Genomic DNA, 24646 nt, shown 5'->3' on the forward strand with positions numbered 1-24646 from the left:
TTATTATTGTCCTAGCTCATTTTCCCTGTTCCCTCGGTCAAATATGGCACCTGCCTCTAACGATATTAGTTACTTAAAAGGGAGCGAGATTGGAAAAGGGGCGAGCAGGTTGAAGTACAGTTAATGCGACATTTAATGGTGTGTAGCTGAAGATGATGTACACAGCGAGTGTCTGTCCTCGTCCTGCACAGCAACGTACTGAATAGCTTTATTATTGTGGAGATTGGAAGGGTCACAATTATGATGAAGAAGGTAGTGTGGGGGGGGGGGGGCAACCTCTGCTCCACTGCCATCAACGCTTCATACTTTGTACCTGTATGCATAGATGTCAGCATTTTATACCATTAAACACACGGCTGATCACTGCCATCATATATACCAATTTGCTCCACACATATCAAAAGGAAACGAGGTCAAAAGTGCATTAATTTTACCTTTGAAATGCTACAGTGATGTTACGGCTAACAAACTGCTATTTGGATTTGATGGAGGGGCAGTTGTCTGGATGGCCACAGAAATACAAGTTGTGTACGCTCCAGGTTGTAGGAGATGTTTTCCTTCCATTGACGGCTTATTAATACACCTAAGGCTGAAAGTTCAGAAGAGAAGTGCTGTTATTTTCAATACGAAATACAAGCAAGACGATGGTATTATTTCTGTCTCAACTTTCATCTTTCTATATTTAAAATTGGATATATCTAAAACAAATATCCCCAAAGAGTTTTAACCGTCTGTGCTATTCATAAAATGTGCGTAATTGTTGAGATTTTTGCAAAGCTGTGATGAACTTGTTTGTGCGCCGGTCTGGAGAGTATGTTGAAACTCGTAAAGACACTTCTGTAGAGACAGTCAGGTATTTTTGATGACGCATTTTGCAAATCCCTTTTGAATACAACAGAAGTTTTCCATGAGAAAATTTTTTGAAGCAGCCCGTTTTGATAACGGCGTCGTGTTTTCCTTTAATAATGTATTTTTTTTGCTAATTACTAATGAATGTGTACCTGAAAACTACTCCTGCATCAGTGCTGCTCAGGTCGATAAAGATAATAATTTTTCACGGACTTGAAGATTTTGTGGTAAGTAGTTTGATGCGGTCTGTGACGGATCGTTTAAAGTGGTTGATGTTGTAAAATATTTCAGTTGTGAAGTGCTTCTTTCTTCTAGGAAACGGAGGTGAACCGGGTGGCTTTGATAAGCAACTTTAAAGACGAGATGACTGAAATTTTTTCGAGATCCCTTTTTTCTTGTTTTGCAACCTTATCAATAGTTTGCATCGATGCTTTTGGTGTTGCTCTAGCATCAACGTTTTTAAAGTCCTCTCAAGATATTGTATCTCCGAGCTCATCTTCTAAACCCCAACTATTGTATGCACTGCCACATTCTGCCCTTTTGTCCTCCCTTTCTAAAAATAGTAAATCTCTCCACAGAAAGCAGAATAGAGGGGATCAAACACTATTTTGTGCTCAGAGAAGCCTCTGTATTTGCAATATGGAAAAATCTTTTGTGAGGGCACGTACAAAGCCAAAAAACTGTGAATTTCTGTGCCTACAGTATGCCAGCCTTCTGTCGCGTATTCTGACCAAGCCGGCGTAATATTCCATAATCATTGAACCCTGCCACACCCCTCCCCCCCCGCACCAGTAATCACAACTGATTAGACCTCCGCTTCCCAGTTTGCCACTTGCCCACCGCCATCTTTTCTCTCGCACTCTCTGCCTAGCAACAAGCGCAGGCGCCATTTTGGACAGTGTATACGGGGCATACGTCAATTTAATGTAAATACATCCATTTCACCTTGGGATCCGTTGAATTGCCATGCCGGCCCCCCTGCGTCTCTGTTATGCCATGCCTGGGTTGAGCCCCAGCTGTGTGCCAGGGGGTGGGCTGCTTTGTCACACCACATCTTTGGTTTTATGCATCATCATAACCGTGTATGACATCTTGCGTAACTTACACTGTGCGGCTCCCATACTTGTCCCCGCGCACGTTTTAAGCGGCTGGAGAGGCTGTGTCAGCGTTGACTGACTGACCACGTGTGATTTTAATTGGTTCTCTGCCCCCCCCCCACCCCCCAACCTCCCCAGGTCAAGCCAGCAGTGCTGTTGCTCCCCAACTTGCTTTCTTTTCATCCACCCCTCTGTGCTCCCTCTCCTTTTTTTTTTTTTTTAAACCAGGTCCTCTTGTTCCTCCGTCTCATCTATCTCTTTCCCTGCAGCTCCTGGCTATCTTCACCCTCCATGGCTCCTTCATGATGGCCCCCTAATCTCTGCCAGAGCTGCTCCACGGTGAGTACGCGTCCTCCGCCAGATTCTCACCCAAACACGCCTGGAACCCGACTCCTATGCCTGCTTTCCTCTCTATGGAAAATTGCAACCCCACATGGTAAGGTGGATGCAGTGCCACTGCTGCTTTAAAAGTAAAAAAATAAATAAAAATGTCACCTTCTCTTTCCAGTTGTAGAGCTACAGAGTGGTTTGCAACAATGCATACTGAGGGCAGAGACTGATTCTTAAGGAAAAGATTGAACCGTCAATAAGATGAAACGGCGTGAGTGAAGTGAACGCGGAGCTCATGACACATTTTCTCCTCTGACATTGGTGAAGTAATCTGTTTCATGTTTTAAGCCTTGTTAATTTGACGGCTTGACAATTAATGCGCTTTTAAAACGCACCATCAGAGGCAGGCTTCTTACGTAACACAATGCAATCATTACATGTTTAACGTGTTTACAAACCATAAAGTGGTGAATGGGAATGTAGAGTCTGAGCGCTGTGCTCTTTATAATTGAACCAGACTGAGCCTTTAGATTCCACCCCCCCCACACCCCCCCATCTTCATCTGCACTGCAGTTTTCTGATTTCAGCGGTGCCAGCCCCCTGCGTAGTCCAGCATGTACCGGGGCTTATTAAACTAGGCTCCCATTCATTCCACCCAACGGTCCCACCACTGTCAACTTAAGCCCGAGCCCCTCCAACACTCAGCCCTCCAACTATTGTTGCAGAATTTGCTAAAAACCGATGTGCAGCGGGATAGAGGGAAAGGCCCCGCCTACCCTCATATCTAATGCATAATTGTCTTTTGATGCATTGCAATTTACCCCTGTGGATGGTTCTTAAAACGATGTCTTCTTTTCTTCTTCTTCTTTTTTCATTCATTATCCATGCCTTACATAACAGATATTTTGACATTTTCTGATGAGCCAGTTTCTGAGATGGAGACTTTAATCGCGTCCTACGAGCTGCTAAGCTCAGGAGGTAGCCAGATGACTGACAATGATTTTCTCATACGAAGAAAAACCAACAAACTCAGAGTGAAAGTTTCCAGATATGTCCTGCGGCATTTGTTGCGGCCTGTTGCAATGCAAAAAGGGTGAAAATAAATAATTTTTTAAAAGTCTACATCTTTCAAAATTCCTACTTCCAAGGTTTTTTGGGGAGTTAGAGTAGGGGTGAGCAGACCTTTGAAGATCTTTCGACTCCTGTAAGCTCCAGGCCTATGAGATGCAGTGCCATCCTTTTAAGGGAATGACCATAACTTTGGTCCCCTTGCTTCTAATCCCTCCTTCAGACCCTTGTCATCAGAGATCAACCAGACTGAGCCTTAATGTCCTCCACTCCCTGGCAAGGGCAGCTGGTAGCTTTCATGTATGTGAAGGGCCAGATGAATATGCTTATATTTGCACGTTTGAGCAGGAATTGATACCTTTATCATCATCCCTGCTTCTGCATTTTATCAGTAACAATTTTTTCCGAGAGTCTGCTTAACGATTCGCATTTTACCGAACACACTTGAAGTGTTAGAAAATGTTATAAAGGCTTTGATCGTGACGCCTAAAGAGCACAATGCCTTAGATTTTACAAAAACACTGCAAAGGGACCCTAAGTGCCTGTTGTCTTCGCTGTCTCTCAAAACTATCACATTCCATTAGCGGCGACTCGGCGCTTGTTGTGAGATACTGCGTTTGAATACTTTTTGTATGATTTGTCGAATCTCCGTCGTTTGAGGTTGAACTTAAAAAAAAAAAAAAAAACACAGAAGAGAGAGAGATCACATTGATCGCGGTCCAGGATGTTTCAAAGCGGCGAGTAATCGCGAGTGTTTAATTTTATCTGTTGCAGTATGCATTGCAAGGCGGCTGTGTAATCAAGCCTGTGAACTCGACATCTGAAGGAAGCGTTCTGTTTCTGATCACATCCCTATTGAAGTCCATCCATTCGCCCAACGCGGGTGCGTCGCCGAGCCTGCGTACGATGCTGACGTGTCGACGTGTACTGGGGGGGCCACCGGGCTGCAAGTGGGGACACACGGCGATCTCACAGTTAACCTTCTGCATTACAAGAACACCCCAGGGCCCAACTCCACAATGATGGATGTAGGGTGGCGGGGGTTAGGAGGCCCCACACACACACACACACACACACAACCCAGGAATTCCCCTTGGGCCTTTTCAATTACAGTTTGACCAAGCTCCACACTGTGATGATATGTTGCTTTAAGGCTGTGACATTAATGGAGGGGACAAATGTGATTTGGTGTGGCGTTGACCCCAAAGTGCAAGACGCAGACGGAAGTGCTCTCGCGGCGCCGAGGCAACAGGATGAGTTGCCTGTTGTTGTTGCTTTATTTATTCACAATCATCGATAAAGTGATCAAACCCAGACCAGAGTGTCATTTAGGTCCCTCTGAAGTGAAATAACCATCGATGGGAAAAGTTTAGCATTAGACGGCGGCTAAAGGGAGCTCACAAGGGGCATGAGAGCTAGTAATTAGCCCCTCTGATGCTTTGAGCAGCCCAGGTAACGGATTTAAGAGTGGCAAAAGGGATGGACGGTCCCTTCATCTTGTTTGTGATCAATGAGGCAGCCTGACCTCGTATTGGACGTATGCTATGATATGGTAATGGGTGTAGAACGTGTAGGTGTGTGTGTGTGTGAGATAGAGAGCATATTTAACATGAAATAAACAGCTGCAGTGTGTTTTGTCCCAGGATCAGTACTACGCCGGTTTATCTGCTGACATAAACCTGTGAAGTTTGCTCTCATCCACAGATGACTTTCAAAAAAGAACAAGGCAGAACTGACTGCATCTATTTCTGTCCGCAGGGAATAATCCTGTGTTCGAGGCATCTGGAGGAAGCAGGGGATCAAAAACCCATCACCTATGCAAAAGCAGAGCGTTTCATATACTTCCTTTATTAAAGCGGGATATGGCTGAGGTAATTAGCACTTATCCTCCACGTCGCTCCCGTATCTACATTATCTGTAGTGTTTGGGTATGAATTCTGTTATGTCACTGACACAAGCGTGCAGCCCGTGTGTGTATCTGGGGTGCGTCTCCGAAATATTTATCTGCAACAACAACAACAACAAAAAAAGAGCATATTCCCAGAACAAATACATAATCCCCACCTGCTTTGATAGATATCAGGTCAACGTTTGGAGGAGAGGAGGGGAGAGCTAACAACCATATTCTTGTTAGGAATCGCACCATGAAATGTACAAACCCAGCTATAAATGAACCACTAAAAACGTTGCATGTACCACTTGATCAAACGCATCATTAACTATGCTCTGTACATTAACTTAATTCAGAATATACCACGTCTGAGGGGCCATGAATAATGCCAAGGAGCCTGGGAGGGGAAGAAACGATGCCACTCCCTCTCTCCTGCTTATTACCACGCAGCTGTAGTGTAAGTACCAAGCCTTCTTTTCTTTTTTTTTACCCTGCATGTGTTTTGAAATGTTTTACATTTACTTCCTTTTATCAACACGACTAAAGTAAAGATCCCAGCCACGAGTATAAACAACAGAGTAAACGGACCAGGAACCAGCATGAGTTGTTGGTAATACACACATGTGAACAAGATGCCAGAGGCAACGTGAAGTCACTGACATTATTATCTAAACACGTTTTATTATTCATCTCCCTAATAAAACGGGAGTTCCTGTTGTTCCATGTAGTAAATCCATCAGCCAGGATCCATATAGATGATCTAATTAATCATATATCACATCCTATATAATGATATTAATTGATGCGGTTGGTTTTATTCTCTTCTCCGTTTGGTTTAATGTGTGGACAGTCTGAGCAAAGATGGAGGCTAATAAATGTCTTTTTATTGTCCTCTGAGAAAGCCAGATGTTGGGGCGGAGTAGTGCTCTGCTGTGTGTGTGTGTGTGTGTGTGTGTGTGTGTGTGTGTGTGTGTGTGTGTGTGTGTGTGTGTGTGTGTGTGTGTGCGTGTGTGTGTGTGTGTGTGTGTGTGTGTGTCCCTCCACCAAAGTTGAACCTAGGCCACAGCAGCGTGAAGGACTGAAGTCCCCCTGTATTCTCGCTCACAGATCACAGAAGTTATGAAAGACTGCTCTTTGATCATTTCCATTTCTAAAATAATTTCCTTTGAACATTTCAAGTCACTTGTGCTTTTATTTATAAAGCCTATTTAGACAATCAAGGGGTTGAAAATAATTAGGCTCGCATGCACACGAGTGTGGACATGTATTCCCTTTCAATCAGTTAAAACCAGCTCTGTTAATTAAAGTTCTGAGCTGTTACTCTGCCCAAATAATTTTCTTATTAGCTACCGCGTTCCTCAGATCTGTTGTCAGCGGAGCATATTTTTCTTTTGGTTGCTTTCCTTTCTATTTCTTTTCTTCCCCCCCCCCCCTTTCTCACAGAAATCCCACTGACCCACATAGTTGATCTCATTTTTGAAGCGTATAATATAGATTCCGAGTTAAGAGAACGGAGGCTCTATTATTAGTCCCATTTGAGTTGCGCAGCCTCCTTCTAGGTGCTGCTGTGTGTTGCTGAATTCCCTGACTGAAGGCATTACCATCTCATTTGGGTAAGGGTGAGATTACCTCATGCAACCGAGCTGTTTCATCACAGGGAGGAAAAATGCAGGGAGGCTGAGCTGTCGCTGCTGACTGTTTATACAGGCGACTGAGGGGAGAAACATTGCAGATACATTTCACAAACATCACACATGACAACTTGTGATGCCACCTTACTGATGTTTCCCTTGAAAGGTCTCTCGCTAACAACAACATCCTATTGATCCTCAGCACCATTTTAACAACCTCCTCACACCCTCTCACACACACGCACACCTGAGTGGGTATGGATTGAAAATGTTAGCGGTTAGCAGCTAACTTTGCCAACACATCCTTTGCAGGGAGGTTGTCAAGTCATCGTGGGGTTCGGCCCCGGGGGGAGAGAGAGAGAGAGAGAGAGAGAGAGAGAGAGAGAGGGATGCAAATCAGCGGTGTAAATAATGGCTCGGTGCCGAATTCATTTGCAATACTTACATTTGGGTGCTGATTATAAGGCTGCGGCACGTGATGAGCTATCAAAACAAGAAATAAACTACTCGGATTAAAATGCTGCTTTTAATTGGATAGATGAAAGTGGCAATTAGTTGCAGTTGAGTTAAGTTATTTTTTTTTTCTCCCCAAGTCAGCTCATCCTCATGTATTAAGTAAAGAGGAAAAAAGAAATAATAATGCATTTGAACCATTATTCTGTTTTTGTCTTGATTCTCTGTATTAACATGTCAGTGACATGTTTATTACTGAGGTCGTAGTTAAAGGTGGTGTTGGATTAGATGATACTGAGAGGTCTAATGTTCGTCCTCCCAGTTTACAAACGGGAGAGAAGCAGAATATCAGGACCACCTTTGAATATAATGCAGTCCAGTACAACACCGCCTTTAATATGTTGTTTAATCTACACCACAGCACTGAATATAATAACCCCGATAAACGTAGACTTCATGGTGGTACCGTTGTGTTGGTATGCGTTAGATGGTACAGCTTTACTTCATGAAGTGTATTTCTACTAATGGGGATACTGGTCCTCCCTGTTCTAACCTACAAGCAGGATCACTTCAAATAGATGTGCAAATACCACTCAGTTTATTAGGTATCAAAAACTACTATAGTTAACTGATGCAATGGTAAAACTTGACGTCAAGCATTTATAAGCATATATAAAATTCTATTAAAGCGGTATAAACAAAACATTTTTAATATTGATAAATGTACACTGTTTGGCAACAGTTTTAAATTCTGCTTCTGCTAATTTTCTTTTATTACAACTGTGTTCTACTATATTCATTCCTCATCTGTTTATACCAGAGGAGTTATAGTTGTTGACAGATTCAACATATCTGCTCCCAACTACATGATCGTGAGCCATGTATGAAGAGTTTATATATTGCTTATGAATGCTAAACGGGGGCTTAAAGCCTTCTGGTCTTATTGGAGTCTGTACTTCATGGTTCTGATTAATTGCATTACATTTCACTGCGATGCCTTTCCAACTGCTGTGTTGGTATAAATGTGATATTGGACAATATTAGAATCCCCTAGTGTAACGCAACATGCCGCAAACCATGGCCTCTGCACAACCGAATGCTACGACTTTCATGAAGTTAGCATCCACTGCAGGGCTGCATTAGGTTTGAATTTGAGCTGTGCATCTAATAACGGGACCCCTGAGTGCATATGCTTTATGTAATAATAACACTATAGGTGTGGGGGGAAGGACTCGTCTTGCATTGTTGGTGACACTGCAGATGAACTGCCCACAACTTCTCTCTTTCATCCTGGCTAGTGGACAGAAAAAAGGAACGGTCTTCCAACTCGTTGGCCTCCGCTGTACTTTAATCGCTGTGAGGAACTCATCGCATAGATGTACAGTTTCAAACAGGTGATGAGATCTCCGTGTTAAAGGATACGTTTCCTGTTGTGGAAAAAGGGTCTGAGATGACCAGCAGTGTCCTTCTGCTCTGCACCAACCTGACTCGTCAATCAGCAATCAAAGCTCTGACAGTTGCTCACATTAAAGGGCCGCTGCGCCGTGTCCCGTGCCAAGAGGCCTCTTTTCTGTTGAGCATATTAATATACTTTAGGTCACAGGGAAGCTCGCCGCTGATGATGAAGGGGAGGACAGATGCTCCTGAGCCACACCAGGCACAGTCCCAGTCAATATTCATGCTCCAATAAAGTCATCAAGGACAGTGGATCACTGAAATGATTGAAGTGGTTTGACCCAATATTTTTTTTAAAAAACCCCTCGGAAGTTACAGTTGTAGAATTGTTAAAAAAAACAAGACAGAGATCTGTTCAAGTAATGTATAGATAAAATAATACGCTTCCTTCGTATATATGCATCATACATTTCTTATATAAACAGATCATTTTTGAGAAGTATAGCTTTAGTTATTGTTGCTTCACTGATGTCGCCTTAGAGGCCTGCAGACTTGTATTCCAGGCTGCAACCTCACATTAAAAAACAAGCAAACAATCCAATAAAAGTAACCATAATGTCACAGCTGCCGGTTGCAGCTCCGTCACAAAAAAGGAAAAAAATCATCCTCATTCAGGCGATATGTCTGTTTATCTTATCAACCAGCAGAACGTTAGCTAAACCACTTTAGCATTCAAATAGTGTCGTTGAAATCGCACGGAAGTCGGATTAACAATCAAGCTAACTGCTGCAACTGTCTTTGATCTGCTGCTTTAATCACACATTAATAATCTCATTTATATTTGTTATGTGATTCAAACCAAACAGAAGAGTTATTTATTTACTTGTCATTAATATATATTTTTATAATTATAAAATACATGAAAGTATCACATGTAAAATGTGTGATTGTGTGTTTTGTACATTTAAAGCATAGTACTTTTTTTTTTTTTTAATTCAAAGATTAGTGCTTCTGTTAACGTGACTGGCGTCGCTGCTGAAGTGAACAAGCACAATCCATTCATTCCTCTGTATAATATGAGCGCCAGAAATTGCCGCTTCACAGCACCCATCACCAGTGACTAGTGCTGTTTTGGAAGGGGGGGGGGGGGGGCTTCTCTCAGAGTTGAGATGGAGCCATAGAACAAATCCCCAGTTGGACAAACTATTTGTAACATAACATGCATGTTTCATGTTGTCGGCAACAAGACATTCTGAGTTGCACCACGTCTCCAGCAATGTAGTTTATGACTTTTTACCAGCATTTAGAGTAACTTAATTCTCATGCAGAGGCTGTGATTTAGCCTTTTTGTGTGTACCAGGACATGTTTATGGGCTAATAGGCCTTTGTTAGTCGTACTCTATTTATTTAATACAATTGTAGTGGGAACAGAAGGAATAATAAACAGGCTGACTAAACATACGATTCTTCTTTTGGGCTGAGAAAACCCTGTGTAAGGACACAAAAGGGGGACGTTTCCACTGCGGAAAGTAAATTCTTTTGAAGTGGAACTAATCATCTGAGGGATGGTTCTCGTTGTCCTAACAACGCAGCTGAATTGGAATGAGCCTCCTTTTTTGTGGAAGATATGTTTTCTTTTTTTCATTCAGAACTGATGATGATAGTAGTTTCACGCCCTGTCCACCCACATTGTCCGTCCAAACTCCTTTGCAGATAAGTCTTCACTTGGAGACGCCGAACACACGGCGGGTGACTCTTGGACTGTGACGTCAGCCCCTCTCCTCTGTCTTCCAGGCTTTACGCTTTTTAATGCCGTTAGAATGAAAGGGGAATCTCACAGCAAATCCTCTCCAATAACAGTTCTTTCTTGGAGTGTGAAAAGATCAAGACTTTTAAACTACTCCTATATCATAATGTACCAGTCACTCTCAAGATAATACTGCTCCAATGTTTCAGCCTTTAGGTTCTTTTTTAACAAAACTAAGAGTTTAATGTGTACAGTGTATATTTCTATATTAGTTTTAAAAGAAAATATGGCTATTTAGATGCATTTTCCATCGTAGAATACACTTAATAGGTTTTCTTAGTGGTGAAATGTTTTAGGATAGAAGGATAAATAGTCCAATATTCTGCAATTAGTTGATTTAATGCTCTTTTTTATATTAGAATATCATGAATGCTGCAGTTAAAACTGCTATTAAATGTCCATACGGGGATGTTTGTGCTTTAATTACATTTCTCAAGTGAAAAAAAAAATTATACACTTGCTCTCTTTAGAGCTTCTGCATTTTTAAAAAGCTTCAATATGTATTAAATACTTACTTCTTACAAATAAGGATCTTACATTATTATTTTGTATTTTCTTAAATTTTCTGATTAATGGATAAAACATAGTTGAAGGGGTAAATGTTGTTTTTGTAATTAACAACTACCTAAAAAAAATTAAATGAATGACCTGTTGTTTGCATCCTTCTACTGTAAATGTGAACCATTATATTTGTCTAAATGGAGTCTACAGTATGGAAAGCCAGTCATTTCTAATAAATGAAGTGTAGTTTTACTTCTCTACATATCCACGTTGCTACTTCTGATTGTAAACGGTTGCAACAGGAGACGGACTGTAATGTTCTTAAAGACAGTGCATGTCATTTACAAACCGAGTAAGCAATTATAGGCTGGAATGATGAGGTCCCTGATTCACTGCGACAACTCCTTTGTCCCGAGCTGAAGGGATGTAACTGTGTGCTGCAGCTTGAGTCCAGGGGTCTCCTCATGGGCCCTCGGGGAATTGAGAAAGGTAACTTTGGCCGTCTGACCTCAGACTGAGAGAATTCCAATCTCTCACCGTTACTAAATCTTTATCTTCACACGGGCTGTATAGCTTCGCCTCTCTTGAGTTATAAACTGTCGGCCTTTCTGCTAGTCCTATAGTCATCCAGCCGTTTTATTGTCTCAATGGGGGTACAGAGTTCAGGCAGCAGTCATCCCCAAAACAGAGGTGAACTGTTTAGGGAAGCGCTTCGGCTACTGTGCTAACTTATCATTCCGACCTGTCAGGGCTTTGAAGGAGCACAAAACAAACACAGGGTGGATTCTTCATTGTAAACTACTTGTAGATTTTAGTGCGCAAACTGTTTGTCAAGCAAATGCATAAAAAGCTCTTGTTGCACTTGTTGAACGTTTGAAAGTATTTGCCTCTTTAGCTCAAATAAACAGCTAATCTAACATTGGGAATAACACCTTCACTGGTTAAAGATCTTTGGAATGGAAATGTTGGACATCAAATCTCAATCTAACCCAAATGAACCACACATTTAGATTTAACCATCATCTGTTCAGGCACAAGGAGACATGTTTTTTAAAACATTTTTTACTATTCATGCCTTTCTATTCAAAGCTTATACTGTGTTTTCATGCTTTTTGTATATTTAATATATTTCCAGTCTGTTCTGCTACCCAGTCTGATGATTTTTTTGCATGCAAAATCCGAGAAGGGCTCGGATTTGTCTGTCTTCCTGGTTTTTTGGACATTTTGGACTCAAACTGCATTTGTGTTTTCTGTTTTCTGAGTCGTGATAGTTTCTATTTTTTCGGCAAATTCTATCGGCAATGATATGTTGTGGTTTCTTTCTTTCAACAAATAACTTATTGTAAGTCGCTTTGGACAAACGCATCTGCTAAATGACCTAAATGTAAATGTTAAACATATGATGAGCTGATGAAGTCTACATTATTCATACATGATGGCGTCAATGATTTATTAATTGTGATATTGCATTTTGCAGAGAAGGGCATCCAAAGAACATGGTTTCAGATTTATATATATCATTTTTTTCTTTAAATCAATCAGTTTCTCCGTTTTTCCTGCCTGTTGGCAGTGAAGCCCTGAATGTAGCCAGAGATTTGGCAAACAAATTAGACTTAATACCAGTCTGTGTTGATAACTGTAGTGAAGTATTTCTATTACTGGGAGGCAGGTGGCAGCCAAACGAGAAAAAAAAAAAGCTCTCCTTCAAAAACAAAAATTCAATTCATGCAGACTTGTACTCGGCAGTCACGAAAACTGCAGGACGTTGGGTTAATGCGGCAGCGTTTTCACACACCAATTAAAGCGTTTTTTAGAGTGCTGATGCGGGACTCGGCGGCGGTGTGTTTACAGTGATGTCACACAGGGGTGCAGGAGACAACGCTGTCCTCCTCAGCTGGAGACAATAACAGCAGGATTAGCCTCGACTTTTTTATTATTATTATTATTTCTTTAATGGTGAAGTAAATGTAAGCTGAATCCGCTCGCCACCGTCCGTCTGCCACGCGTACACTGCTGCTCTCCTCTGCCGAAGCCTCGCGAGCTCACACGCTGCTGCTGACTGGAGCAGGTTAAGGCAGGACACAGCAGATAAGCTTGTGGCACACTTGAATGTAGGCCATTTTGAGTTCTTGGTGGTTAGAAGAAATTCAGCCCATCAGAGGATCCAAACTTAGTATCCTCAAATAACCTAAGTCCTCTTTTTTTTCTCCAGTTATATAAATTGCCTCTTTTAAAGCGAGTGAAGGCATACTCTGAACGTGGACGGGGGCTGATGGACAAGAAATGCAAAACGCTTCAGAGAGTGATTGATCAGTTGTGTTGCATTATCTTGGTATCTTCCAAATATATTTATATATATATTTCTCCCTTGGCTCGCTCTGTCATGTCTGCATGCCATGCGGTAGCTGGTTGCCATTGTCATCATGGCAGACTGGGAGCCGGGGAAGAGGACGCCAGCACTGTGCCAGTTGGCTCGTCGAGTGAAAACACAAGGCAGACACAGCACCATTCTAATCTTTAGCGTTCCAGACATGAAGGTCACTTTTGTGGCGATTGCGGGTTTTCCCCGCGTCCCATTAGTCACGAGGCAGACTCAGTCCATTCTGGATTTACGGATCTATAAATCTACCTGGAGAGAGAGTCTCCACTGCTTCTCACCACGTGTGCATCTAAGTGAGCCGTGCACGAGATTTAGCACATGTCCACGCTTTAAACCGTGAATCTTAATGGAAGAGGAGCTAGATTAACGTCAAGTTATTCAGACAAGGTTATGTAATACTGAGCCGCAGCCGCTCCAGTCAAAGTGCAAGTATATGATGTATATTACCTTCAGAAATGGTAAATATGTATAATCTTACTTGTAATGTTTCCTGCATTTTTCTCAGAATAACATTGCATGTAAAGAATGCAGTTTTCACTTAATGAGTTCCATCCTGTTCAGTTCAAAACCAAACGAAGGCTTTCTTCTTGCTGTGCTGCATTCACTGTGGCTTCCAACCAATAAAAAAATAAAAAAAAAGATGTGTACCTTAGGTTATTGTATAGCTTTATCGGTTTTCATGTGGCTCTCCAGCCTGTGGACCTATCCTCCTGGCGGTGCTTGGCCTGGTAGACAATAGTCCTGCAAATATCAGGGGCCACGTCATTATCTTCGGCTCAGCAGGTGTAGACATTATTGAAGTGTTGAACTAATGATATGTAATGAGCTCTCTGTGACACATGTCTAGCCACCCTTACTATCACGGGGCCCGTTAATAGATAGCAGCACCATAATTAGCTTGGTTGGGAAGCCAAACCTAAGCTTATATAAATAAATATATCAAACTACATTTTAAGTTGTGTGTGTGCACTTTCACTTGCTCCAACGCGGGGGGCCAAAACGGGTCTCATCCCCGCCCTTTACCATCGTTTGGTGAGTTTAGTGTGTGCATCGACGCGGCGATGCTAACGGCGTGTCAAAGCGCTGCCGCTTTTGCATGGCGACCGACTAGAAACAATTCAGTGACAAACGGAGGAATAAGTCATTAGGCTGTTTGTTAGTGTCTTCAGTGAACTCGGTAAATTGAAAGCCCACGACACAAATACGTGGCTGTCTTAAAAATTTATATTGGAAATGGTTTTTGATGTTGTACCCCACTGCAAACACTTTCAGCCTTGTGCAGGTCTCCTAGCAACAGCAAACAAAGGCAGGACCCATCTCAAGTTTCCCGTGGAGCGGCCAGTCCGGCGTGCCTTTGATCTTGACTGGGAAAATAGCTGAGTGGGCACTACTCGCATTTGTCTTTCATTTACTCCAGCCCCCCCACCACCCGCCCTCCTCCCAAAATGTTCCCCCGAAACAGCCAAATCTTCATCTGTCCCCAGCAACCAACACCCCTCCTGGATAATCAACCATAGCAAGGCAAGTCATTGAAGCACTACAAAGTTGAGTCCAAATTGGAAGTTTGCATTTTGGAGGATGGTTGCTACCTTCAAGGCTGTCATTTGTGGTTCTTCTGCGCAGGCAAGCGAATGTGCGGAGATGGTGTTTTGTCCTTTGTTTCCTTTGTCTTACTGCAGAATGTATCAACCTGTGTCCCAGCACATTCAAATGAAAGCCTACACATAAAGTGCCTTGAACCCAGCCATTGCGAGTGCTTTCAATTCTGTGATCTGCAACCATAAACTGAAAGTATTGCTTTTATTCCATAAAAGTCAGAGTGCCGACACGAAACTGGGCACACAGTGCAGCTGACGTGCTTTTTACAAGTCATGTGGCTCTTATTTTTCGAATGCTACATTTAAATAGTAGGCCGCACAAGGAAAAGGATAGTTTGTGCTTGCTCTACGTGTCTGTTATTGCTTTCTGAGTCCCAGGAATCAAAATATAAATAATGCCTCCATTCAATGCACAAACACGACCAAGGGGAGAGGGGGCAACGTACTGTATCGTAGGGCCATTAAATGTTATCTTACTGCGGTGCTCTGCTCTGCTTTTATCCAAAAGAGCTCAGACGGCTCCGAAGATTTAACAAATTGAAGGGTTTCACACTGTTTTGGTGTAATTTACTGTAATTGATGTTTCTATCTAGTGCCGAGGCCTTGGAAAGCAATTGCTTGTGTTTGTAGGAAGACATGCAGCCCAGTGGGGTGTATTGACTCAGGCTGTTGACTAATACTACTCTATTGGCATGTTTTAATGCTCTCCCATTGTTTGACTAACAGACTCCCCTGTAAAGCTAAAAGCACACCTTGCTGATGGGGATCAGACTATGTTTCATACTTTCTTTTTTTTTCTTCTCCACACTTCTGCAGCTTTGAAATGGAAAGTTTGAAATGGAAAAGTTTATATATATATATATATTATAAGTGAGAATGTGCAACATTGGATCAATCATGATGCATTATAATATTTCAGGTCATTTTATGTGGTAGTATTTTTTTGTCAAATTGATAGCTGAGGAAAGTAAGTGGCCCCCTTGAGTTAAGTTTATGGAGTAAAACTATTGTTTCCAAGGACCAGAGTGAACTTTCACGCTCGGTATCTTTTTATGATCAACATATTAAAATCCAAACACTCTCTCAGAACTATTGTTGCAAAACATCAGCTGCAAGTTAACACACATCACATTTCTGTAAAGATGCACACACCGCAATTAGTCGAAATACTGCAAACCATTTGACATTCTGTGTGCGTGCTATTTGTGTCCCCCCCCCTCCCCCCCCCTCCCCCCCGGCAGTCTAGAGAGACGACAGCCCATATTTCATCTGTTATACAGATGCTTGTTTGTGAGGAACTCTCGTCCTAGCTGGATCCTATTTTCGTTTGTCAAAGCAAAGCTGCAGAACAGCAGGTTTTTATATTTCATCATTATCCTTTTATGAAAGTGACTAAGGTTTGGGTTGTTACACGTGAAAGAGGGGAAAAAAACTGTCCCACTGCTGCCTTCAACTGCCTGCATCCTCCCCTGCATACGCTTTACTGAGGAGTCTTGCGTTCGTTACCTCACCATATTCCTTTTAGTCATATTGCTCAGCACCCTGTTCTAAGCATGACACAGGATGATAAACAAAAGGTTGGGATCGACTGCAGGGACATGGAACGCTCCGATAAGCAGTCCTGTACCTTTCAAGCCGTCTTGTGACCTGGAAAGTCCAGGAAAAGGTTTGCTTTTACCTCCCACCTTCAAGAACTCCTTTTCTAACTAGAAGAGTTCTTGTGGGGAGAAAAAAGAAACAGTTCTCTCTCTCTCTCTCTCTCTCTCTCTCTCTCTCTCTCTCTCTCTCTCTCTCTCTCTCTCTCTCTCTCCCATCAGAACCCATTTTAGCATATTTATTTATAGAATGTTTCTGATTCAGAATCCTCTGCAAAAAAAAAAAAAGATTGTTGTAGCATCAAGTTATCATCACATTACCCCTGACAAAAAAAAGGAAATAAAGCATGTCTTCATGCTTGTCTGCACCTAAACCCCACACAGAGTTATACCCCTCTGATATAACGGCGTGTGCCATCTGACTCTGTTGGGGTGGAGAATGTATTAATATCCTCCTGAGCCCTAAGCATGCGCATTTACTTTCACCTTAATTCATCCGTTTATAAGCTTACCAAATATAGGTGTCCTAAAAGGTACTTTATACTGGAACCACTTCAATATTTAGTCTTATATAGCACGAGGGTGAGGCTCCATGTTTTTGCCAATATCCCAACTTGCTTTTAAAGGAAGAATTCACCTTTTTAAGAAGATGTTGCCTGAGCTCCGAATGGCGTTATCTGGCACATTTATGGAAATGCAGACCCTTTTTATTGTAAATTAGAACTGGCGAATGAAAGTGTAAATTGTGGTGGTGCGTGCTGAAAATGTAACTATTACTTCAAAAAAGGGGGTCAAAGGGATCCACTGTATTAGATGGTTCATAGTCCGTTGCTCCATAATAACATTCTATAAATAATGCATGTTAATAATTACATACTGTAGCCTGGATTCTATAAAAGATCATATGTGTGAAACATTTCAGTGCGTGAATACATTTTTTCCTCATATATATATATATATATATATATATATATATATATATATATATATGATATATGATATTCTAAATGTTCTAAGCATTTTAAACTGCCAGCAGCAGTTCTATAGAGCAGCACTCAAGCAGTGAGAAAACACAGAATCTTTGATTTTACAAAACCATTTAAGACACCCACACACTGTTATTTGATTTTTTTATTGCCACCAGATTTCCTCCATGGGGCTAAAAATGTTGCGAACAAGTTCTCGTTCTGCATAAGACACTTCCAGTATACGACCTGCGTGGGACCACGGTGTGAACAGTGAGCTCCTGATTCAAATCTAGGTTCAAATTTCAAGTAAATTCAATTATTTTTATTTGCTGCTAGTAGTATGTAGCTATGCAATGAGACAAATTCTGTCTTTTTCCTTTCCGCAGACCTCACTGTGGAAAGGTTTCAATGGAACTATTTTATATTGGAGAAATCGTCCTTTTCAGGGTTGGAGGTAAAACTCTTAAAACCCGGACATATTAAACCAAAACTATCTGCATTGCTAGACACCTTTTAGAGGTTTATCTTTTTGTCATTTGAGTGAACTGTCCCTTTAACTGAAAAGACACTCATCTTATCGTAATCACTTCTTGTATTCTGCCCTGGTCCCTTCTCCATCGAGGGGCCATATTGTTCCGGCAGTCCGTTGAGGTACCTAAATGTTTCTCTCCATTGACAGATTAATTGGTCCCACTCACGCTGCCACCAACCTGCAGCTCAGAGTTTAAGTTTCTGTGCAGGAGGATGTTTGAGAGCGGAGGTGTTTAAGAAGGATTTTGCTCTCTTTCCACTGCTGCAGAATCCACCTACACTTTTACAAGCGTATCCCAATACGAGACTATTGTAGTGGCAGATGTAGTCATCTTTGCTTGTCATTGTCCTTCGGAGCCGGAGCACTCAGAAATCTGCATTTAAATTATGATCTGTTGGTTGTTTCTCTTACCCAGCCCAATGTGTTGACACCAACTCTCAGAGGATTCAGAAAGCTGTTTATCGATGTTCGATTTCTACCTTTTTTTTGGTTTTCTGTAATGAAGGCTTCACGTACACAGAAACAGCGGTGCTACAGATGTTCACACATTACTGCGATCTGCAGTAACTTTAACCCAAGAATATGTTTTTTTCCAGCCCTAGGGCACTGCGTTTGAATTCCCCCCCCCCCCCCCCATCCTTTTCAAAAAAAGTTTCCACTGGAATCTCTGAGCAGACGAAGAAGGAGCGAAGCTCTCGTGGCTATTTAGAGTGATGCAAAGACACGTTTCACCATCTCAATCTGTGTCAGCCTATATGCTATGTACACTTGGAAGACGTCAGTGTCTGTTTTTGCCATATAGAATTATCACCTCTTAACTATATGACATTTCTGGAGTGGAAAAAAACAATCATGGCACAGACGGAGTGGGGGTGGGGTGGCATTTGTCAGTGCTCTCATTGGGGTTCAAACGTAGAATGTTAAATGTCTGTCTTTGTCTAATCCAACACATTTTATTTTTGTAACTGAGAAATCTGTTCAGGGACCCCAAGATTTTTTCCAACTGTCAGGGTGTCATTTGTCAGAAAAAAAGAAAGAAGTGAAACTGAATTCCCACCCCCAGTCCTTCTGTATGTTGTGAGGTTATATCTGTTTCAAACACGTAAGGTGGGGGGAGGGGGTGTAAGGGGTGTACACATGGACATTGTCCACACATGGATTTGTCAGCTCAAACATACACACACACACACACACACACACACACACATTGTGCCCTGCAGAAAGCACTTTGGCCAATCCCCTGACTTCCTCTTTGACACCGTTATGCGCGATAGCATCATCCTCCATCAGTGAGCGATGGCTTTCATGGAGCCAAAGCTGCTGGACTCGAGAGTTTTGCTCCCTCATGATCGATATGTTAACCTTCAGCCCAGCCCCTTGCTCTTTAGTGTCTCATTTTCCTCCTTCCCTCTGTTTGTTCTCCTCCTCCTCCTCCTCCTCCTCCCGCTTCTTCCTCCTCTCCTTCACCCGTGGTTCGTCTCCGCCAGCAGACTGCGCAGTGAGGCCGTCAAGCCATTAATGAGTCCCAGCACTGATAATGAAGCCACAGAGGTGGTCTGAGCCGGTGTGGCACAGGAGCCGAAGCACAGGAAGAAGGTAGATTAGGATAATTACCTGGCCATGGGGGAAGGCTGAGAGAGATGTCACGCTACCTGCAGGCATTGATCGACGGAGGAACAAGTTCAGTATAATGAGGTGCGGACACCCTTTGCTAAGAAAAGAACAATGAAGAAAAATGTGTGTTCTAATGATCAAAATGTGAAATGATGCATTTTTCGTTGTGACCGTCATTGCTCATTCTCTGTGTTTGCAGGTGTCCTCCACATCCCGTACGTATTTATTTATATATTAGTCGTTAATGTAGCTGCGCTTTAGGTCTCTCGCACTACTGTAAGTCCTAAATATCCACACTCATGGAGACTTTGAAGGTGAGACGAGGTCAGGTTTTTAAATTATGGTCTGCACCCACACCGAGCTTTCTCTCCCCACTCCTGTAAATCCATTTTCCACACAATGCATTTCAAATCAAAGCGGCGTCACCATAACACGCCTTAGGAAACATTAAGCCATAGTGCAGTACTTTCATGTATGATAGCATAGCCCCTGTATGCTTTGATGTGCTCACTTTTTTTTTTTTTTTTTTTTTTTTGTAATGCTTTATTAATAATAACACACTGGCTCCTTCTCGCAAACCAACATCAGCTTGTGGTGCTCCTTTCTCTCTCCTCCTGAACCACGTCCCTCGCTCCTTCCATGCCTCGACTCCATCCTCCCTCCCCGGCCCCTGAGCCTCGTCTCGGGATTGGCCTGCTCGTATTTGGGAGGGGGATTAGAGGGAATGACATGGGCCTCGGAGATGAAGAGAGTGACAAAGACCTATCAGAGGGCAGAGAGTGCGGAGCGCCGCATCACCATTGGTTGCTGTGGAAATCAGACATGTCTTCATTTCTTCCAGCCATCCTCTACAAAGTGCCCAGCTTTCATTTCCACGCCCGGGGAGGGGAGCAGCGAGGGAGTGGGGGTGTTGGGATTAGAGTTTCTGTTTGTGCATTTAAGTGTGTGTGTGTGTGTGTGTGTGTTTGCTCGCATGTTGTGTGCAGCAAACATCTTAGAGAGACAGAGGGATGAGCGCGTAGACACTAATAGCACTCACCTCCTCCAGAGCTGGCCGGCACACAAACGCCGCACCATATCGTGTTGTTTTCTAGCTGAATGGGATGTCTGATTCGCAGACATGTAAAACCCACTCAGACATTTCTCACTGATTTCTCTCATTATTTCAGCTTTGTCTCCAGATATTTATTTTTTTGTTCACGTTAGTGTCGCAGGCAAAGATACCCCCAAAGCACACAATGGCTGCTCAGTATTTGATAATGCTTTTTCCGTTTCTGACAATTTCAAAGCAATGTCAGCAATTTCCCAGATCACTTACAAGCCGCCGCAACATTCACATGCTTGCACAAACATGCCTGAATTAATTTTTCTCCTTTTGTGTTTCCTTTATATCCGTTTTTTGATGTTTACTTCCTACATCTGTTCGGTAGCGTCTTTGAATCTTGATTCCATTGTTGTTGTTTTTTTCTCATTTCAGCCCCACAGCTGCTGCAGCAGTTTATCAAGGTATTTAAATGCAATCTTGGGTCGTGTTCTGTACAAAAAAAATACATTCGTTACTGTACTGAAGCAACTAATTGCAACTGCATTTTCCAAAGGCCAATGTATTTAATGTGTATACATAACTTGTACCATACTGTGCACACTCGCGCCAATGGACCAGTGTTTGTTGCAATGTTGTAAACACAGCTTTGACAGCATTTTGCAGCAGAAACGCTTCCTAAAGTTCTCACACGATGCCTGTTGAGCTTGTTGTGCGCCGCCAGACTGTTGTCAGTATTTGCCTGCTTGTTAGGATGCAGCCAGTTGACTCCGGCTGTCTGAGCAGTGATATGGGAGCATAATAGATCTGCGTGGTCTGCAGGCTCTCTGGGGGCACCTGGCTCCCCTCGCTGCCGTCTCTGGCCCGGATCGATGGCAGAGGGGCCGTCCCAGCGCCGACACCAGAGGTCATCTTCAAAGGCCTCCTGCCCACTTCCTGCCACCTGGGGTTCCATTGTCGGACAAAGGGTGCATTTCCTCTGCGTTCGCCTCCACCCTCCGTCGCCCTTCTGAGAACAGGTTAAGGACACGGAGCCGGTGCAGCTCCACCCTGTGATCTCCTTCGGCTTTCTCCCCCCGTCGCCCACACAGGGAGAGAGGGTGAGAGATCAGTCCCGTCTAAACACAGCACAGAATCACACGGCCATTTGATGTGGAAAAACCTGCTTTTGAGTTAATTATGGCCGAAGAATGCGGACCTCTACATGAAAGGGATCCGGACATTTTTCATTACGTTTGGATACATTCTCATTGTCGTGGACGGCACTATGTTTAATTTACTGTATATATTTTGCAAATATAGTGCATCCATACATTGTTCTAAATTCAATGACAAAATAAGCACATCGACACAGATTTGATCCATTTATAGAATATATTTTAATCAGACATTATTCATATTATTATACGGTATACAAAAACATTTAATTAAGGTAATGTTCATAATGATGCATTAACTTTTTGGCTCTCACTTGAAACATTGCATTGTTAACTGATCAACTGATCTGCTATTGTATGAATATCTCCATCTCTCTTTCCCTGTTGGTCAAGTAACAAATGGCAGGGCTATCAAACGCACATTTTTATCTCCATGAGGGCTGTCGAACAATTAGCTCCAAGAATACATATTAATCAATCGAGGATTTTCTTTTTTTTTTTAGTATCTGTTTATTGAGCCCAGCCATTTTTTCCCCCTCCAATACATTAGCAGATCTCAGTATGTCCGCTACTCTTGTGAACAGGGATGAGAAGGAGATAGAGGGAGAGGAAATAAAGGTCTGATGAGATTGGCAAAGAGAGGATGGAGGCTGAGACAGATGGCATGAAGTCTGCAGCACTCTGGCGTGGCTCGCCTGGTGCTAAAATCCTCCTCTCTCACATTCCAACAAATCCTACCAGGAGGCTGGGGAGTCTGTCACACCACTCCAAGGATCCACACGGCTCTCTTCACCCCCCCATCCCCTCCCCCCGTCCTCTGCCACCATGGCCCAGCCGAGCCTCTGACCACTCTGTATCATACTTTATCCACCCATATGTATACATCCACACATTAACATGTATAGAGGTCAACTGTTACAGGCCTGGTAAGATAAAAATATATATATTTATATAAGCACCAGGGTGCAGATATGGCCAAACGCTGCCTGACTGCTCTTATGGAAGAGGAACCAGAGGGGGCTTATTGAGAGAGGTGGCCTTTACTGTCACTCCAGTGTAAGGAATCGTATTCAGTAAACACTGGGCCGAATCATGGGGGGACTGCACAATCCATTTATATCGGAGGAAGAAGACATAAGAAGCTTTTTGATTAGTTTCACCACATCCCACATCAGCCCATGGTCTTGAGCAGAAACACTGACGCCCAATCTCAATCCAAACATGCGCTGCTCAGACCCATGTTTGCAGGCTCCCCCGCCGGCCCTACAACCCCAAATGGACAGTAAGTGTAACTGTGATTACACATAGCACAAGACCAACAACTGGATCATGGGACTCCACATGACATCTTCGTCTCCCAACACTGTACGATCGGAAATCCCTTCCATTTCTGAAGCATCCCCCATCTCCAAGTGGCTCATCTAATAAGAACAATGTCATTTATTTTTACACTGTGCTCTCTCTCTCCCCATGCCTCTTTCTCGCCGTCTCTCCGCCTGCCTTCTGTTTGTTCTAATGAATGACTTCTGAGATGAGGTGCTGCTGTGAGGAGGTCACGGGGGTCTTCAGAATCACATTACTGTTAATGATAATAAAAAGAACAATCTGTGCTAAACCTCTTGGATGTCTTCTCTTTTCTCCCCCATATGGAATGAGTGTTTTATCTGCTATTCGATACTCTACATGTTTGAATTGAAGTCTTTGCAATTAAAATGCACAGTTAATATTGTTTTTTTATTTAATGCAGGCATTCTTTATTGACAAAAAAAAGGGCTGATAAAAGGTATACAGCGGTGCACCATCTGGGTTACAAAGGACACCACCAAGCACAACATCAGGCACATCTTAGCAACATGCTGCTGCACGAGAAAAACACATTCCCTATGGTAACATTATAAGTGCACACCGATCAGAAAAACACTCAGAATGCAAACGGCTTCTAACATTTCAGTTGGGCCTTATTGATGTGATTTTAACTTTCTACTCACAAAAAGCTGCAGTTCTCCGCTTTGGGTCCTTCTCCATTCAACTTAAATGAAAGCAATTAAGTGGAGTCAGTTTTAACAATACAACGCATTTGATGGATGACAACTCCCCTTATATTCACACCAGCACTGCATTTTTTACAACTCATATGAACATCTACTCAACAACAAAGTGCTTGTTTTCTTTTTTTCCCCCTTAACTTTAGTTTTTATTGAATTTTCAGTAAATCACAACTGTAAACAATCATTTCCAAATATGAATTAAATTTCCTGTGAGAAAACCTGATGGTAGCCACAAAAATAAATAAAAAAAGCTTGTTTTCAAATAACTGCCTTACATTTAAATGAGTACAAGCTGTGAGTCAGTAGCTTTATATTTTAGTAAAGTTCCCACTTCATCTCGCCGGGGTTGTTTTCATGGATCTGACATTCACAGGCAGATCATCGGTGACTTTCCCTCCCACGGCCACAGTGATGGAGTGCTGGCTGTCCTTCCGACGTGGCAGGGCAGCGCGGCGTCCCTAGGCTCGTTGGCACATGCAGCTGTCACCCACAGGATGGGGAAGTGGCAGGGTCGATGGCTCCGCCGCGTGGCTCCTGGCAGCATCCGGCCCTTCCTGGCCCCCGTGAAAGGGCAGGGATTGGGAACCCGGTCTCTCGGTGCATTGATCGAGGGCCAGCCCTCCATTAGCCACCGTCAGAGCTAAAGGTCAGCTCAGGCCAACGGGTGTGCGCATCCTATATGGTGGGTGC

At 42.8% G+C, this 24646-nt stretch overlaps 1 protein-coding gene across 2 annotated transcripts in view; it reads left to right on the forward strand.

The window, feature by feature from the left end:
• LOC311013442 (uncharacterized protein) overlaps positions 1–24134 on the forward strand; it is an 85865-nt gene extending 61731 nt beyond the window's left edge. For both annotated transcript variants that reach the window (XR_014597125.1, XM_084009521.1), the window contains 6 exons: positions 2216–2285; positions 5103–5215; positions 19586–19790; positions 19909–19924; positions 21187–21215; positions 21574–24134. Coding sequence is in view for 1 of the 2 variants with exons in the window: in XM_084009521.1 (XP_083865647.1) it covers positions 19786–19790; positions 19909–19924; positions 21187–21215; positions 21574–21775 (252 nt within the window). In the remaining variant the exon portion in view is untranslated. The remainder of the gene's footprint in view (positions 1–2215; positions 2286–5102; positions 5216–19585; positions 19791–19908; positions 19925–21186; positions 21216–21573) is intronic.
• Positions 24135–24646: the final 512 nt, after the last annotated feature.

This window comes from Eutrigla gurnardus (genome assembly GCF_963514095.1).
Source record: "Eutrigla gurnardus genome assembly, chromosome: 5".
In the NCBI taxonomy this organism is placed as follows: Eukaryota; Metazoa; Chordata; class Actinopteri; order Perciformes; family Triglidae; genus Eutrigla; species Eutrigla gurnardus.